Genomic DNA, 17,792 nt, shown 5'->3' with positions numbered 1-17,792 from the left:
CTGCATTCATTTTATTGTTGGGTACTGCCGGCTGCGGGCTATAAAGATTTCTGCAGAATGGGAAACCTGTTCTTTACTTGCAACCTGGTTTTAAGAGCTGTTTGTGCATCATATGGAATAAAACTACTGCATGAGATTCAAATACTTTATTATAGCATTTTATAGCTTTCCTAAATCTTGGGTGCAACTTCAGAGTTCATTTTGTCCATGATTACATCCTCCAACCACAACATTTGTTTTTTATTTCAACATAATTAATGAATTTTTAATAATGATCAAGTAGCCAATGTGGCTAATGAGTCAATACACAAATAGGATGAAAGTATAGAGACAAAGTATGTGTCACTTTATCCTGAGTGTTTCTCTCTCTTGTTTTTTATTTGACCATTAAATGGAATTAATCAGTGACCTAATGTACAGGCCCATACATGCTTAGTCACAGTCATCACAAAGCTGGGTCTAGGTATCTACATCATGGATGAGGCAGAGCCGAGGTCTCAATTCCAATATTAGTTTTAACAAAAGTTGCTATGTTCTGTTTATCACAATTTTAGTTAAGATGTTAAAACCATCCAAAAGTCATTTCAAGGAATGTTCCCGATGCTACACTGCCAAATAAAATACAATATGAATCAATACCCCAAATAAGATAACCTACATTGGGTCTCCCGATCTTATGTGTTTGCAGGCTGTCTGTATTACAGATTCACAAGCTTCATTCAGAGCTCTATCAATGCGGTAATCTGCACCAGGGTCAGTCTCCTGAATCAGTGTTTGCAGCTGGATTTAAAAAAAATTAAGAAAGGAGAAAGTCACTTACACATCAGGGAAGAGCAATGTCATCTCTTCAAATAATTACTCAGTCTGGTACATACAGTGGACTTCTAACAAGGTACTACAATTGTCACTGGCCAAGCCCAAGAGCTCCTGCCAAATACTTTCCAAATGGTTTCTCTGTCTTGAGTGCAAGTTCTTCTGTTTTAGCCATGGTGGGGGATTGCTTGCCTACCTGTCTGGACCATCCCTGGACATTTGCAAAGCAAAAGGTCTTTACAATATAAAGGCTGCCTTTTCCTTCATGTCTGCCTGATTGTTAATCAGATTGCTAAATCTGACACGGCCAAGTCAGAATTGAGTGGAGAAGGGTAAATAGAAGACATTTCCAGTTAGAAACCTATTTGGGGGGCACCTGGGTGGCTCAGTCGTTAAGCGTCTACCTTCGGCTCAGGTCATGATCCCGGGGTCCTGGGATCGAGCCCCCGCATCAGGCTCCCTGCTCAGCGGGAAGCCTGCTTCTCCCTCTCCCACTCACCCTGCTTGTGTTCCCTCTCTCGCTGTGTCTCTGTCAGATAAATAAATAAAATATTAAAAAAAAAAAAAGAAAGAAACCTATTTGGGTCATTAAGAATCTAGAATTTGAATTTTGATGCCAATACATTGGCATTAAAACAAGCATGCTCCAAGTTATTAAAAACAGAAGAGAGATTTCATTTAACTTGAAAGAAATATCAATTACAAAAACCAAGAATACAATACTTATAACTCCCATTTTTCCTCAATTATCTTTTATACAACCAAGAGGTAAACCACAGCTTGCTCGTTATATATATCCACAAAAATACTTGTGATCATGCAGTTGAAAATGAGGGTATTTTCTTTAACATTTATTTCTGCTTGGTCCATCCTCTGTCCATGGAACAAAGTCAAAGCATGAGAAGACGTGCCTCTTTTCTCCTGTCTTTGAGGAGAAAGCAGCTGGGGCACAGAAGAAAAAGCTCTAAATTAAGGATCAGAAGACCTGAGTTCTATTAATAGTTCTGGCTCTGCCAGATATTAGCTCTGAGAACATGGGCATGATTAACCTCTAGCTGCAGTTTCTTGAACTGAATAGGATTACAAGAAAGAGTAATATACAGGAGAAGGTTGTATAAATAGCAAAGCATTCTATGTATTAAAAGATCATTATTAGTACAGATGGATAGCAGATGGTGTTTTGGGGTCGGAATCTTAAATAACAGAAAGCAAATTTGGAAACTATAATCTTTCTGGTTTGGGTTCCCTTTTTTCCAAGTTAAAGAACTGGAGCCCTTGTTGTGTCACAGATTTAGCCTCTGGAGGAGAGCCTTCTCTGATCCTCATACACGTGACCTACAATCCCACAGGGGCTCATATGAAAGCAATGACCCCATCACACATTGATCAGAGAACACACATCAAAAGGAAATGAAGAAAGAAAATCCCAATTCTGTCTATCCGAAAATCAACAATCAAGATGAGAGAAACAGAAAAGATTTCCAATATTCTGGGATGGAAGTTATTTATACCAATTCTTGATGGCAATTTGGAGAAGCTACAAAATGCTGTGGTTAGTTGATAGATCACTACCAGTTTTAGTAATGACGCTTGCTGACAAAGACCAAAATATTTACACCTTCTTCTGAGGGAAGTTGTAAGTATCATGGGAATCTGGAACTCTCTGCAAGAAATGTATTTGTTAAATATCTACAAGTGACAGGCAAACTTTGAGAATTCACAATGAATGCACCAGACTGCAGCTCCTAAAAGGAGACAATGAATGCCCTACAGACTCCTGTGGGCTAACAGCTCAAGGGATCATTGCCACTCTGGAATCCAGGGACAGCAGTGTAGGAAATAAACACTAAGAACATGAATTTCCACATGATTGTATATTCATTCCAGCCCCTGACTGCTCAGGAAAAACCTGGGGAAATGCTTCTGACAAACAATCAGTCTAGAGAATACACTGCACAGTCATCTTTGGCCAGAGAGAGACTGGGCCCAGAGGCGCTCAGTCATAACTGAAAAGAATTTAATAAATTCATGATTGTGGTACAACTGGAAAAGTATGTACTCATTAAGATAAAAATTATCCACATGTTTCACAGTTTACTATTTGTTGAGAGATCACGGAGTCAAAGCATCACCAAGCAGAGAATGGGGAAAATCAGAGGCCAACCACAGAAAGGCATGGAAGCTTACTCTATCAGGGAAGCGAACTTTGAAAAAGAAAGAAAGAAACCTACTCAAAATAAATTATTTCAAAACATTCTTCCACTTGATTGAGGATGGATAATGTAGTGGAAGAAGACTAAGGAAAATATTCTCCCTTTGGATCATTTACTCCTTCAATATTTGTGAGTAAAGACTAAAAAAAATAAAGTGTTTATTTCCCAGTTGGCTAAACTTAATTAATGTGGGCAAAACCACGTACTTCATTATTTGAGACTAATCTCTAGGTTTAGAACCCACTTTTCTTCTAGGCACAAAGGATGAGATGGGTGGTCCTTATTTATCTTTCAAGTTGACTCACTAGTTCTTTTTAACAAGCTAAATTTTAAAAAGCCCTGGAGGTAGATGCCGTCAAATAGTTAAACCAATTTCTCCTCTTTTTTCTGTACACCTTGGTAAAAGTGTAGCCTCAGTAAAAAGACAGTTTTATTCATGACCACCTCCCTCTCCTTTACATGCTGCATTAAAGGATGAGATGCAAATATGGCTGTCTTGATTCATTCTTGGCCTGAGGCCCATACATATTGTCAGAGAGGTTTCCTAGGGTAATCACCAGCAAGGACTGCTCCTGAGGAACTACACTGTGCCAACTAAAGCCACAGCAGATTCCAGAAGCCTTCCTTCTAGCTGGGTTTGGGATTTTGGAGAAGAGCCTATTTATTTCTCCACTTCCTCCACCACAGGATGTAAAATTTACTGTCTACTCTGGGTCAGGGTGAGTAATAGGAGCTAAGATGAAATTTTACTCCATATCAAAATTCAATGGGAATTTTGTTTCAGACTGTAAAATTGTGATTTTCTGAAATACTCAATTTTTAACAAAAATGCCAACAAAATAAAAGACCAACTGAATTGTGGTTTTCTAAACTTTCACTGAGAAAAGAGCCTCAACTTCCTAATTTAGGATACAAAACCAAATGATATCTTTTGTGCATTCTAAGGGATGTATGGAGTACACTGTACAGGGTACCAATGTTGCATTTGGTACTGAGAATTGTTCAAGGACTCTTATTCAGTAAAAAGCAATAAATGGTAATGAAACAGATGCACTGCATCTATAGTATTTTGTTAACTGTATATTATGTCCCTGATCTGTAGTTATTCAAACTGTTCATGAACCCTGGAGCAAGAATAACTTTATCTTTAAAAAAAAAAGAAAAAAGAAAAAAAGTAACTTTATCTTCCCAAGAAGTACACTAATTTTTTCCAAATATCTTTATAGAACTGACGGTAGAGTTTGGGGACAGAGAAAGAAAGGCCCTTCCATGCATAGTTGCCCTACTGTAACAAGAAAGATGGTGTGATTTTGAAAATGACATGCTCTCTTGATCCTTCAGGCCAGGAATTCATGGTATGCTGCACATCAGTAATAAAAAGACACTCTTAGAAAATTTCAATTCGTTACAGCTCTCTTTCAGCCTCAACTCAATCAAATCTATAGAGATAGGCAAATCCTCTTTTGGTAGAGGACGTTTTCTGTTTTACCATGACCTGGTTCACCTTGGTTCTGAGTTTAGAAATTCCATCTAGCAAGTTATCTTTCCTTTAAAAACTCTGGCAGACAATGCATTTTATCTATTTCTTTAAGTACAAAGCTCCATTTATTGTTTATGAATTCAAACTTCTGCTCTGTAATAAATTCCACGTTCTTATTAAGATATGCTTGAACAATATTCTGTGTCTGGTTCTTAGTACCCAATGTTCATGTGATGTCACAAATGATCCAGATGATAAAGGAAGCTGGGACAGTGTCAGGAAGAGGCTCCTCAGCTGATAGAATGTAACATTCAAAATGGCAGTAGAAAATTTTTCCTTACCGCCTGCTGGCAGTTCATTCCGAGGTTCCCTTTTTCCCCACGAACTACTTTCATTAGACAATGCAGAGTTCGCCCTTTTCGATGTAATCCAGAACAGTGGTGTTCAATCTCCCCCCGACAGCTCAGGATGATCTCAGGGCTCAAAGAAAAGTCTTCCATCAACATGCGCCGGTAATCTAACATCTCCCCCTGGCACTCACTGCTTACTTGGCGTCCTAAGTTAGGATTTAAGTCACAACATTATGGACGGTGAGCATTACAATCAGATATCACCACATATAAAAGTACATGTTTTCCTCTAGAATATAATACACCAGTCATGCTATTATCTAGACTGAAAAGCTTAGAATACAGAAAGAGCTTTATCGGCATAAAACGAGTTTAAGACTTCAGAGACTAGGGTTTATCTGGACAGTGTTCTGCATTATATAGATTTTATACTACTAAACCAGTAATGCAAATGCTGTGCCAATGGAAGTCTTATCAATAAGATAATTATGGGGTAACAATGAAAGCCAAGAACAATCCCTACTGGCCTACAGAGTTAAAGCCTGTGAAAAAGACCACATTTCAAATATTCACGATCGCCTCCCTAGCCTCCTTCCTCGAGCTAAAAACGCCAACTGGGAAAACCCAATAAATTTTTTTTTTTAAAGATTTTATTTATTTATTTGACAGAGAGAGACACAGCGAGAGAGGGAACACAACCAGGGGGAATGGGAGAGGGAGAAGAAGGCTTCCCGCGGAGCAGGGAGCCTGATGCGGGGCTCGGTCCCAGGACCCTGGTATCATGACCTGAGCCGAAGGCAGACGCTCAACAAATGAGCCACCCAGGTGCCCCAAGAAATTTTTTTAAAAAACAGCTTTACCGAGGTGTAATTAACATAAAATAGACTATATTTTTAAAGCATACAACTGGGGAAGTTTGACATATGTGTACGTTGTTGAAACCATCACCACAATCAAGATAGTGAAGATTTCCATTAACTCCAAGAGTTTCTCATGGTCCTTGAGAATCTCTCCCTCCCTTTCCACCCAGACCCCTCCCACATCAACCTATGATCTGCTTTCTGTGACTACAGATTAGTTTACCAGTTTCCACTTTTTAGAAGTTGACATAAACAGTCATACAGTATGCACTTTTTCGGTCTAACTTCTTTCACCCAGTGTAACTATTTTTAAATTCATCCATGTATCAACAATTCATTCCTTTTTATTGTCAAGTAATATGATTCCATTATGTGGATATACTATAATGTGCTTATCCCTTCAACTGTTGATGGACATTTGGGTCATTTCCAGTTTTGGGCTATTACAAATAAAGCTGTTATGAACATTCATGTATAAGAGTTTATATGCGGGCGCCTGGGTGGCTCAGTTGGTTAAGCGACTGCCTTCGGCTCAGGTCATGATCCTGGAGTCCCTGGATCAAGTCCCACATCGGGCTCCCTGCTCGGCAGGGAGTCTGCTTCTCCCTCTGACCCTAACCCCTCTCATGTGCTCTCTCTCATTCTCTCTCTCAAATAAATAAATAAAAATCTTAAAAAAAAAAAAAAAAAAAAAAAAAAAAAAGAGTTTATATGCGTATATGCTTTCATATCTCTTAGGTAAATATGGCTGGGTCATATGGTAGATGTATATTTAACTTTCAAGAAACTGGCAAACTATTTTCCAAAATGGTTGTACTATTTTAACTTGCCATCAGCAGTGTTCAATGGTCCAGTTCTTCCACATCCTTATCAACACTTAATACGGTCAGTCTTTTTAACATTAGCAATCTGTGTAACTTTTCTAAATTATCTGCACATAGCCTTTGGCCGTGTATTTACAGTCTTCTTTTCTTGTTAATTTGCAGTTTAAGAACATTAACTCTTTTTTTTAAATACCCAAATTAGATGATATTATGCATACCATTTTACAATATTCTTTTACAAGTCAATAATCTCTACCTTTCCATTTTTGGACAATTTTATCTAATATCCAGACCATAATCAACATTCTCCCATTGTCTCCAAAATGTCCTTTGTTTGGTATTTAAGACCATGCACTGTCCCTGGGTGCTATTCCATTGCTTTCAAGCTTAGGAGTTTTTCCCACTATCCAGATATGAAAAAAAAAATTCATCAAAATTTCAGAGTTTTATTTAATGATTGATTTTTTTCCAGTTAACTTTTTAATCACTAGCCAATTGTCTCTGGGCATTTCATTTTTACAGCTTATAGCCAATATTAAGAAAGACAACCCTGATCTTCTATACAGCTGATCTTGGTTCTTTTGTCAGGGGTTGACTTTTGGACTCAAAAGTTTCTATTTAGTTTCCTAATATCATCAGTGTTATTAAGAATAACAGTACCTATCACTTATTGAATGCTAAGTGCTATTCCAAATAACCTCATTCAATCCTCATAAGAACTCCTCACTATAAGTATTATTTTTGTTTTATAGATAAGAAAAATGAGTTTGGGGAGAGATTAAGAAATGTAAACAATGGCCACCCAGCCAGTTAATTTGATGATACAGCCATTAATTTAAAGCCCTATCTCTCTGACCCAAAGCTCATACGTTAACTCATTATGCTACCCTGACTCTGCTAAAAATGTTGACTATGCATTTTAAAAAATTAAAATGAGTGGATTTGAGAAATATACCTTACTTAAAAAAAAAAAAATGGGGCACCTGAGTGGCTCAGTCAGTTAAGTGTCTGCCTCCGGCTCAGGTTATGATCCCGGAGTCCCAGGATCGAGCACCACCTTGGGTTTCCTGCTCAGCAGGGAGTCTGCTTCTCCCTCTGCTTCTCCCCCTGCTCCTCCTCTCTCTCGCACGCTCACTCTCTCTCTCTCAAATAAAGAAATAAAAAAACAAAACAAAACTGGAGATTGTTGAGCTAAGAGAAGAGCCTTTAACAAGGCTCCGGGACACCAAGCCTTCAGCTCCTGGAGCTACGCTTACAAAGACAGGTTCCCAAGTCCAAGGCACAGGTGCGCTCTAAAGAGCAAATGCAGGAGGAGAAGAACATTTACAGGTACAACAGGCTTTAGAATATGAATCCGAAAAGGACTGAAAAGGGTAAAAAGAAAGGAACTCTTACCTCTATGCACAGCTGACTCCAGACACATGAGAAGGTAGGAGAGCCTGGCTTCCCGGGACCGCGGAAGGTTTTCCACATTACACCGGTATTTCTTCAGGTCACTCTTACAGGATTTCGCCAACGAATAACTGACTTTATAATCCTGGGCAATCAGCTTTTGGCGGGTCGTCAGTGCTTCTCGACACTGAATAAGGAGTGCAACAACAGAGTTGTAAGACCACTCAGGTGGTTCTGCTGTTCACAGGGGCCTCTAAGACCAGCAGAGGCTCGTGGCCAAGTATATGCCAACAACTCCAGCCGTCACCAAAACGCCTACCATGAAATTCATTTAGACTCGAACACAGGTGTGCGAAACTAGTGTGGGAAGAGGTAGGGCTGAAGGGCTGGCGAAGGCCTGGGGTCCTACCCTGAGCTGCTGACGGCTGCTGCGATAGCAGAGCTGCCGTCCTACGCGCACGAGTCCTTGGTGGGCTCTGGTACAGCGGCCTGACCAAGTCCTCCTCCACAATGTCCCTCAAGCCAGGTTCAGCTGACATAACACTCTGTGTTATGCTGTGTTACAGCCTATAGGATTATTCAGTAGTAAATGATAGAAGCAACTGAAATGAAACATTTCTTCAGCTGCACAGGAAAGTAAATGGCAGGAGAGCACAACCGAGAGTAATTTTCTTTTTAAAAGTCATAAAAGATGCTTGCATTCATCCAGGGACAGAGGACTAATAGTACTGAGAATGCTTAATGAGACAGCTGCTGAAAAATTAAATAGGTCATTACCTGCAAAGCACACTGGTTTGGTTGGCCTAAGCTTCCTGAGTATGCAGGGCTGGCTTCAGTGTGACTATGATACACAATTCTCCAATTTTACTCCCCAAATTGATTCCCAATTGGCTTCCCAATGTCTAGATATCACAAAGCTTCATTTTCTTGGCTTAAGCAAAATATGCTTTGGTTCTCTAACTAAAAGCCAAGTGTCTTGCCTCTGAAAAGGGTAAGCTTTATCAGTCATTTATATTCTGATATGAATTTATAAGAATATTGTTTGAGAGGATTTAAGAAAACTTTAAAGAAATGAATAAAATATTGGTTTGTTTCAAAGTAATACTTACCTTCTCACTCATGGATTCTTCAAACTTATGGTTAAAGAGGCATTTATACACTCTGCCTTCCCCAGCTTGCGTCTGTAAGATGGAACATACACATGATGATGAGGATGATGACAATTAGCTAAGTAGTTATGCTGGGCACTATTCACAATTCTACACAGAACTTTCTTTAAATTATTATAAATGTGAGCACCTTTGAACAAATGGCTCAGCCATTTATAACATTTAGTAGCCTTTGGAAGAAAACAGTGATTGCAGGAAAGATGAAAAAAATCTTCCCATGATGCTTGGCTATTGTCATTTGTTCCCAGATACACTGTTACTCAGGGAACCAAGAGAAGTGTCTGTGAGTCTTTTCTTACGACTTTATGTTGGAGTCAACAAAACTCATAATCAGTGGCTCTGATGGTTAAAGCTGCAAATTCAAAACAGCAGAGGGTGGGAGTATACACAAGTTACTCTCAGTTCTTTTTTTTTTTTAAGATTTGATTTTATTTATTTATTCATGAGAGACAGAGAGCATGAGAGGGAGGAGGGTCAGAGGGAGAAGCAGGCTCCCCGCTGAGCAGGGAGCCCGATGCGGGACTCGATCCCAGGACCCTGGGATCATGACCTGAGCCGAAGGCAGACGCTTAACCATCTGAGCCACCCAGGCGCCCCAAGTTACTCTCAGTTCTTTGTTGTAAGGATGGAGATAATTCTATTTAAAGTGCTAGCAAGTCTTCCGTAAGGTCTGCAGATAGTAACCAAGGATTTAGTGTTAAAAGTTAGCCACCTGCTGTTTTATTCGTCTTAGCCAAAAACATACAACATGTAATATGGCAGTTTTAGACATGGAATAGGTGTGAATAGGATTCCCTGGTAAGACAGGATTCCTGTATATAAATAACATAGACTTCCAAGAACTAAAATTGAAAAGTGAGATAAAGTAGAAAAAATAATGTGTGGAGACTGTCAGAAGCCAACTGTTAACTAGATGTTAAATCATCAAGGCTGAACATCTAACATCATTCTCTGTTTTCCTGGGAACAACTCCGCCTTCCATTTCACTGCCTTATCTACATGGGAGAGTGTGCTGGTTTATTTTATTTCGGACTAGAGTATTAGAAAATACTTTAAAGGAGAAGAACAGCTTCTGAGCTGACTTACGTTTTCACAAAAACGCTCCCGATCATCTCGGCAAGCAAAATATAAATGCCGGTCTAGATGAAAGTCATCTGAGGACAGCTCAGCCACCCGCAGAATGGCTTTCTTGCAGAGTTCAGAGACTTGAATCTTGGGATCTCTCTCTTCTGCTTCCTTCACCAGGCCCTTTTCCAAACATGATACCACCTCACCTTGTGAATGTGCATCCTAAAATAGCAAGGGTACTAATATTGTAAAACTCTCACCACAATGAGTTTTAAATAAACATCATTTGCTTAAAAAAAAAACAACAAAAAAAAAACAAAAAAACCCCCTCAATTCAATATATAGTTGGCTTATTGATATTCTGCTGAGAAATTAGGTGGGAACCAACCACACTGTGGAAGTTACAGAAAATGTCCTCAACGATCTTCTGTTAGAACAGAATACTTGCATGCTACAAATGGAAAGAGAGATCCTGGGAGATTTAAATATAGTTTAGTTAGCACTAGAAATAGAAACCTGAATTCTTTGTTTAAATGTCAGAAAAATTTTAAGAATTTACATCAGCCCAATGCTCTGATCATGGTTCATATCAATACTGAATTAACACTGCAGAAATCTGTTTATTGACCTCAAAGGGTGAGAGGTATTTCCCCAATAATAACGCTTTTAGTCACGTTAAAAAAAAAACCACAAAATCCATTGAGAAAAGACGTTACAGAGACCCTCTTTCTTCATTTTTCTACTCCATACTGTCCACAAAAACCCCAATATGTACAATTTGTAGTGTAATACTCACTTTGATGTTTTGGATTTATCTTAATACGATTTAATGAGATTACCACCCTTTATACAAACTGAGTTTGAGAGCTTTCCTAAAACCATCCAATTATCTTTATTTTTTTTTTTAAAGATTTATTTATTTATTTATTTGAGAGAGAGAGAATGAGAGACAGAGAGCATGAGAGGGAGGAGGGTCAGAGGGAGAAGCAGACTCCCTGCCGAGCAGGGAGGGAGCCTGATGTGGGACTCGATCCCGGGACTCCAGGATCATGACCTGAGCCGAAGGCAGTCGCTTAACCAACTGAGCCACCCAGGCGCCCCATCCAATGATCTTTAATTGTACATTGCATCATCCCCGTAGCAACCACAAGCATTCATTCACTCAAAATATGAGAAATTTCCCCTAAATATTTCTATTCAAGAGTCCCAATCTGCTATACCCAGAAGACATGCTTCAAAAACTTGAGAGGTATAACTATAAATACAGCAAACCAAAGCAGCAGAAGTACACGCTATCTCTTATTTACACACACACACACACACACACACACACACACACACACAATCTTGTTATAGTAAAATACGGTGCCTATGAAATCATCTGTATGTAATAAAAAGATTCCTGAAACCAGGAAGGGAAACATCTGATTTTTTTTTTTTTTAAGATTTTATTTATTTGTCAGAGAGAGAGCGAGCGAGCACAAGCAGGGAGAGTGGCAGGCAGAGGGAGAAGCAGGCTCTCCGCTGAGCAAGGAGCCCGATGCGGGACTCGATCCCGGGACCCTGGGATCATGACCCGAGCTGAAGGCAGACGCTTAACCGGCTGAGCCACACAGGAGTCCCGGGAAACATCTACCTTAAGCAAAATTTCAACAATAACAAAAATTGTATATAGTTTTTTTTCTAAACTTTGTTGTAATGCAATTTGTTTAATAGCACATTCATTTCTAAGTATTTCCATGAAAACGTCCATGTTCTCTCCTATGATACCTGTGGAGAGGAGATAAAAGCTGTGGCATCTCTTGTGCAGAAGAGTAAACACAGGCCTAGAGGAGTTTATCAACTCGTCTTGGGTTGCAGAGAGTAAGGTGCCCAGCTAACAGTCCATCATTTATTTTTCTAGATCTTGGGGTTCTAGGACACTCCTAAAATTTGTATGTGGGTGTTATTTATTCTCCTGAGAAGGGTTCACAGCTTTCATTAAATTTTCAAAATTTTGCTGACCCAAAAAAGGTTAGGAAGAACACTCCCCTAGCAGATTCTCATACCTCCTCTTCTCTATCTGTACCTGAACCTTGAGCACTAGTTGTATGATTCTAAATGCATAAAAACCTGAGAGGACCATAAAGGTTTTTTGGAGGGCAATTCTGAATAAGATAAACAAACTCTGGGACGCCTGGGTGGCTCCCTCAGTTAAGCGGCTGCCTTTGGCTCAGGTCATGATGCCAGGGTCCTGGGATGGAGCCCCACATCGGGATCCTTGCTCAGGAGGGAGCCTGCTTCTCCCTCTGCCTGCTCTGCCTGCCGCTCCCCCCTGCTTGCGCTCTCTCTCTGACAAATAAATAAAATCTTAAAAAAAAAAAAAAAAGATACACAGACTCTGAGAGACAAGTGACAAAAAGATAAGGACAGAGAGAAGAGTCGACATAAACCTTAGAATTCCAGAATAAGGCTTATTTTTTCTTCCTAATTTAATGAGTGACACTCAAGTTTGTCTGACCATGGCCCACTTAGGCGAGGCCTACCCATTTCCATTTCCCAAAGGAAAAACAAACCTATGATAACAAACATTTCAATAGAAACATATCAGACACTTATTATTTACAGTATACAAGAGATTATTATAAACATGATCCTAGTTTATAAAACAACATCCTATACCAAAGTTTAGTAGCCCATGATAACTTACTTATATGGCTGTTAGCAATAATATAAAAGGGGTTGAAAATAATAATCTGATAGTCAATTCCTGATTTAGATTTAGCCTTTAGTCCTGGCATCACAGGGTAAAGAAATGATTTCCATGTAATGAGTCTAAGTGTTTCCCTGTATACTTAGGGTCTTTGACTGTTTTAAATGTACCACCAGTAAGATTATCTACTTAGGGCTATTATATTTCTTAACGGTTCCATTTGCTTCTTCTTGGATTTAAATAAAGGCAGCATCATCGTGGCTTGAGATCCCCTCAGGAATCTGAGATTTAATTATAATTACAGCAATTGTAGCACCACATATTGGTGCTGGGCCATATCATCATCTCCATTAGATGTTTTCATTCATCCCAACTTTAGATAATTTTTTCAAATAACTGTATTTGAGGTAATCTTCTCAGTTTCCTCGAGTCTGAGCATTTTCAGTTCAGCCCATTTTAGTTATATAACTGAAATGTATGCAAATATTTCACAAAGAACACTGTATGCTAATTACTGAATAAGAATGAAATCAAGGGAGGTAAACTACACACTAGCACACCATCTACAGGAAAATAAAATTACTTAGGTTAAAAAAGGGTAAGTTAGGGGCGCCTGGGTGGCTCAGTCGGTTAAGCAGCTGCCTTCGGCTCAGGTCATGATCCCAGAGTCCTGGGATCGAGCCCCACGTCGGGCTCCCTGCTCAGTGGAGAGCCTGCTTCTCCCTCTCCCACTGCCTGCCTCTCTGCCTACTTGGGCTCCCTCTCTCTCTCTGTCAAATAAATAAAATCTTAAAAAAAAAAAAAGGGTAAGTTACTAATACATAGGCTTGACATAGGAATAACAAATGATCCTGTAAATGAACTTAAAATGGATTTCTACCGTGGCGAGATAAATGTCGTCTTAAAACTACTAACAGTCCTGATCAGTTTTTAGCAATTTGATAGGTAGTATCTTTTCTTCCCCATAAACCTTGTCCTTTTTTCTTTTTAAGAACAGAGAAAAATGACACTAATCTCAAAAAGGAAGAACTCAGTTTTCATCTCTGCTATAAACCACTCTCTAATTCAATGTTTTTTGTGTCTTCTGTGATCTTCCTCACTACACAGAGAAAAAGACTGACCAAATTATTCAAAGTAGGTGGTTAAAAGCAGGGAATGGTAAAATTATATTAACTACCAAGTGAAAAGTCTAAAAGTAGTAATAATGTGGCACACATCCACAATTAAGTTCCTGTATTGGATCGCACATTGTACTTTTTCTTCAGATGATGTAAATAATTTACACTTTTACGTTTGAAGATCTGTCCTTTCATTTTAACTATACTTATTTAGAAAAATTTTTATTAGGGGCGCCTGGGTGGCTCAGTCGGTTAAGCGGCCTTCGACTCAGGTCGGGATCCTGGAGTCCCGGGACCAAGTCCCGCATCGGGCTCCCTGCTCAGTGGGGAGTTTGCTTCTCCCTCTGACCCTCCCCCCTCTCATGTGCTCTCTCTCTCTCAAAAAAATAAAATCTTTAAAAAAAAAGAAAGAAAAATTTTTATTAATATAGTCTTTGTTCTCAAATTTACATATATTAACATTTTGAAAGAAAATCAGTTTTGACACATGACTCTTCTACATTCATACAGAGGCAGGGTACAAACAGATGAACCATTACCCTGATCCTCTGACCTTTGGAGGAAGTCAGTTCAAAGGCGGTCACAGAGAGAGTTTGCAAGCTTCAGTGGCAGATTTGAAATCGACAAGCCAGAAGCTGATTCATTAATTTTTAGGATAATTTGCATATCTAAATAACTGGCCCCAGAGAAATGAACTATAGTTAGAAAAGCCAAGAAGGGCTGAGGACATGCCTCCCTCATTTTTAAACTTGGCTGTAGCACCAGAGTGGATTATATAGGAAGGAACATGCTTTTTGAAGAGTGCAAGCATGAATCTATCTTATTGTACCCAAAATACAGAAAGCCCCAGGATAGGTGCCTGGTATAAACAGAAGTTCACCTAACCAGGAGGTAGAGCAAAAGATAAACATGACAAAAATGTGCATTTTGATGGTCCATAGAAACTTTTTTGTTGTTGTTATTTTACAAAGCTGGGCAAACAATCCTCATCGTCTGGTTCTCGGGCTCTAGTGCTACTGTTTTCTGTGATTGTTTCAGGCACTAAGACTTAATGACTCAAACATGCAGCTGAAAGCAGGTTTTATACTGACAATTCAGATTGCTAGTGGGAAGCTAACCAGCAATTATCTTGGTGTCAACAGGGAAAAACTACTATAAAAAGAGGTGAATTGTAATGGTCTACTCTACAGTGTAGACCACTAATCACAAATATGGAAAAGTGTCATCACTGATTCCTAAAAAAATGTGTCTGGAACACTTATGTGAAGCTTTTAAGAAGAGTGAGATATGGAATTGGACATGATCTCTAACACCCTAAATAAAGTCAGAAGAGCTTCCTGAATTATTAGGGTAGCTTAAGCTTTTGTGCCATTTTTAGAGTCTGCAGGGAAGGAAGAAATCTGCCTTCTTTATTAAAACTGGCCTTTCTTTAGCTGCCAAAAGCTCTATGCCAAGTTCACAGTGCTCCCAAGACTGACTCAGAGGTGCCCTGTGAAAGGGCCAGAGCCCTGTGCTGGTATGAAGGAAAGGGTATTTGGTGACAGGCAGACAATAACCAGCCCTAAAATCGTCATCTGAACTGGTGTGTGCAGTTCCAGCATTCCAACATCATGCCCCCCACCCTATGTCAGTGACAGAAGCGGGCAAACCATGGGGCAATGAACAAATAGAGGACAAAGGGACAAAAAGGTTTTATTTCCCATCACATTTCCTAAAGAGCAGATTAATGAGCAGCGGCAACTAACAGCTGATGCCAGACATACGCCTCAGACCACCTCTCCCCCAGCACCTGTTACTTCTCAGGAGTTTATTTCATTTTGCTGAGCCAACAAATTCAGAATAAACCTGGCCAAACCTCCATTGTGAGCTTCTGGACAACAGACTCATAAGAACAAAAATAAGACCACACATAATTAAGAAAGAAGTCGTCAGCTAAGTAGTTATTTTCCTTCTTGTCTTTACTAAAACTAGTTCTTCCGAGATAAAGATATAGCAATAGATCACATTTATAGAGTACCTTTCTTCTCACAAGCCAGAAGTACCTTCACATATCTTAAACTTTTCTAATATTTAAATATCTTCTTTTATACCAGTGTGTTTACTAAGTAATTTTTTTATAGCAGCAATGAGGTATATGCAGAGAAAGGTTAGACAAGTTAAGGCTCTCCTACTCCAACTACTTCGCCCACGAGACAACAAAATGCTTTGCCAGGGAACGCTGTAGGTAACAAGCAACTGGTTTAGTATTTTGAAGATGACACTTCTCTTGGCTGATATTAATTCTTCTGCTTTCCCATACAGTACTGAAACACTACAAACAGATGAAATGTATTCACGGGTCAACCAGCCTTACATCTTGGGGCTGTCTGGACCTCCACTTTAAGGCCATCTCCAGCCCTAAATTTTTCCCATGCCAGTTATACAAAACTTTTCTTTCATCAAGTTCATAGGACCCCTTTGGTGAAGCCGGTATAAATATAATAGATACCTTTTCTCCAAGCCGAATGCTGCCACATTTCAGAATGTTGATGTCATTTTTGCAGTCATCCATGAAGCCACAGATTAGACGGTAATCACTGAAAATGATGGCCGTCATCTTGGTGATATACTGGTGACACTGGTACTCAGTGATGTTGCCTCGGTGATCCACCAAGCAGGAAACCAAGTAACCTTTCCCAACTGGTTCATCAGCACATTCTTTAATCTGCTCCAAAGAAAGTGGCTGTTTTACACAAGTATTTTATTCTCATATCAAACAACTTTTACAAAAGAGAATGTCTGGTATTTTCTTATTGATTTCCCATCTATATTTAGAAGAAAAAGAGGAACACTTAGAAATACACTTGTTATAAAGAAAATAGTGTCATGCCTACTCAGATTGTGGTGTCTAGGATATATCTGATTAATGTGTTTGGCAACAATTTTTAAAAATTTCAGCTTTATTGAAATATAATTTTAAAAAGCTTTTAACATCTACAGCTTTAGAATGGTTCTACTGAAAAGTCCCTTTATCCACGCAAAGAATGCAATGGACAGTGAGGAGATTAATCTAGGAAATAGTTCTGGAAAACAGGTGCAGAACTGAAGTCTAGTGGCATGTCCCAAGCCAAGCTACACAACAAATTATTACTGTTAGGTAAACCTAATGGCCAAAAGAAGGGAGGCGGGAAGGCATAATATTACTTCTTGACATGACATTAATATGTTCTGAATTAACTGTGGATTTGGACATGTGTTTTTGAACTTAGTAGAATCCCCAGCTTCACCACTGTGGTCTGGAACAGAAACATGTTTAAAACGATGCTCAGTGCAGTCTGGCAAGAAGTCTGAGAAGGGGAAGGCCCCTGCAAATCTAATTGGTGCTTTAGACACATGTTCTAGTGGATCAAGCACAGAGCTATTCCACATGGTTTGTGTTCCTGCAAAGTGCATCCCAAACCACACGTGCTAATGAAGCAAGTAAGCCAAAAAATGCTGAAATTCAGACATAAAAAAGTAAAATCTACTTACTGGGTTGTAAGCTTGAATTATAAAACAGGGGAGGTTGTTTAGAAAAATCCTACTGCATTTGAAGAAATTAAAAACAAACAAAAATGGTAGTTTTGACAAGAGTAAGGGGCCCAAATGTAAATGTTTACTTTTAATATAAACAAGAAGAAATGTTTTATTGGCTTTTTGAAACCAAGAGTGACCATTTTCTACTATCACACTACCTATCCTAAATACGTACAGAGGGCAAAACAAATATATTCTCCCTTTCCAAAAGGTGCTAGGTGAAGATATACTACACACTCATTATCTTCTAGCCCACTG

At 39.1% G+C, this 17,792-nt stretch overlaps 1 protein-coding gene across 1 annotated transcript in view; it reads right to left on the bottom strand.

Moving 5' to 3' along the window:
• Window positions 1–17,792, bottom strand: part of GLG1 (golgi glycoprotein 1) — a 153,074-nt gene that overhangs the window by 28,096 nt on the left and 107,186 nt on the right. The window contains exons 4-9 of the mRNA XM_036088014.2: window positions 16,468–16,683; window positions 10,188–10,391; window positions 9,042–9,113; window positions 7,936–8,119; window positions 4,848–5,062; window positions 659–780 (exon numbers count right to left, since the gene is read on the bottom strand). Coding sequence (XP_035943907.1) covers window positions 659–780; window positions 4,848–5,062; window positions 7,936–8,119; window positions 9,042–9,113; window positions 10,188–10,391; window positions 16,468–16,683 — 1,013 coding nt within the window. The remainder of the gene's footprint in view (window positions 1–658; window positions 781–4,847; window positions 5,063–7,935; window positions 8,120–9,041; window positions 9,114–10,187; window positions 10,392–16,467; window positions 16,684–17,792) is intronic.

Source organism: Halichoerus grypus, chromosome 15 (genome assembly GCF_964656455.1).
Source record: "Halichoerus grypus chromosome 15, mHalGry1.hap1.1, whole genome shotgun sequence".
Lineage (NCBI taxonomy): Eukaryota > Metazoa > Chordata > Mammalia > Carnivora > Phocidae > Halichoerus > Halichoerus grypus.
This window is presented reverse-complemented; position numbering and strand designations above follow the sequence as displayed.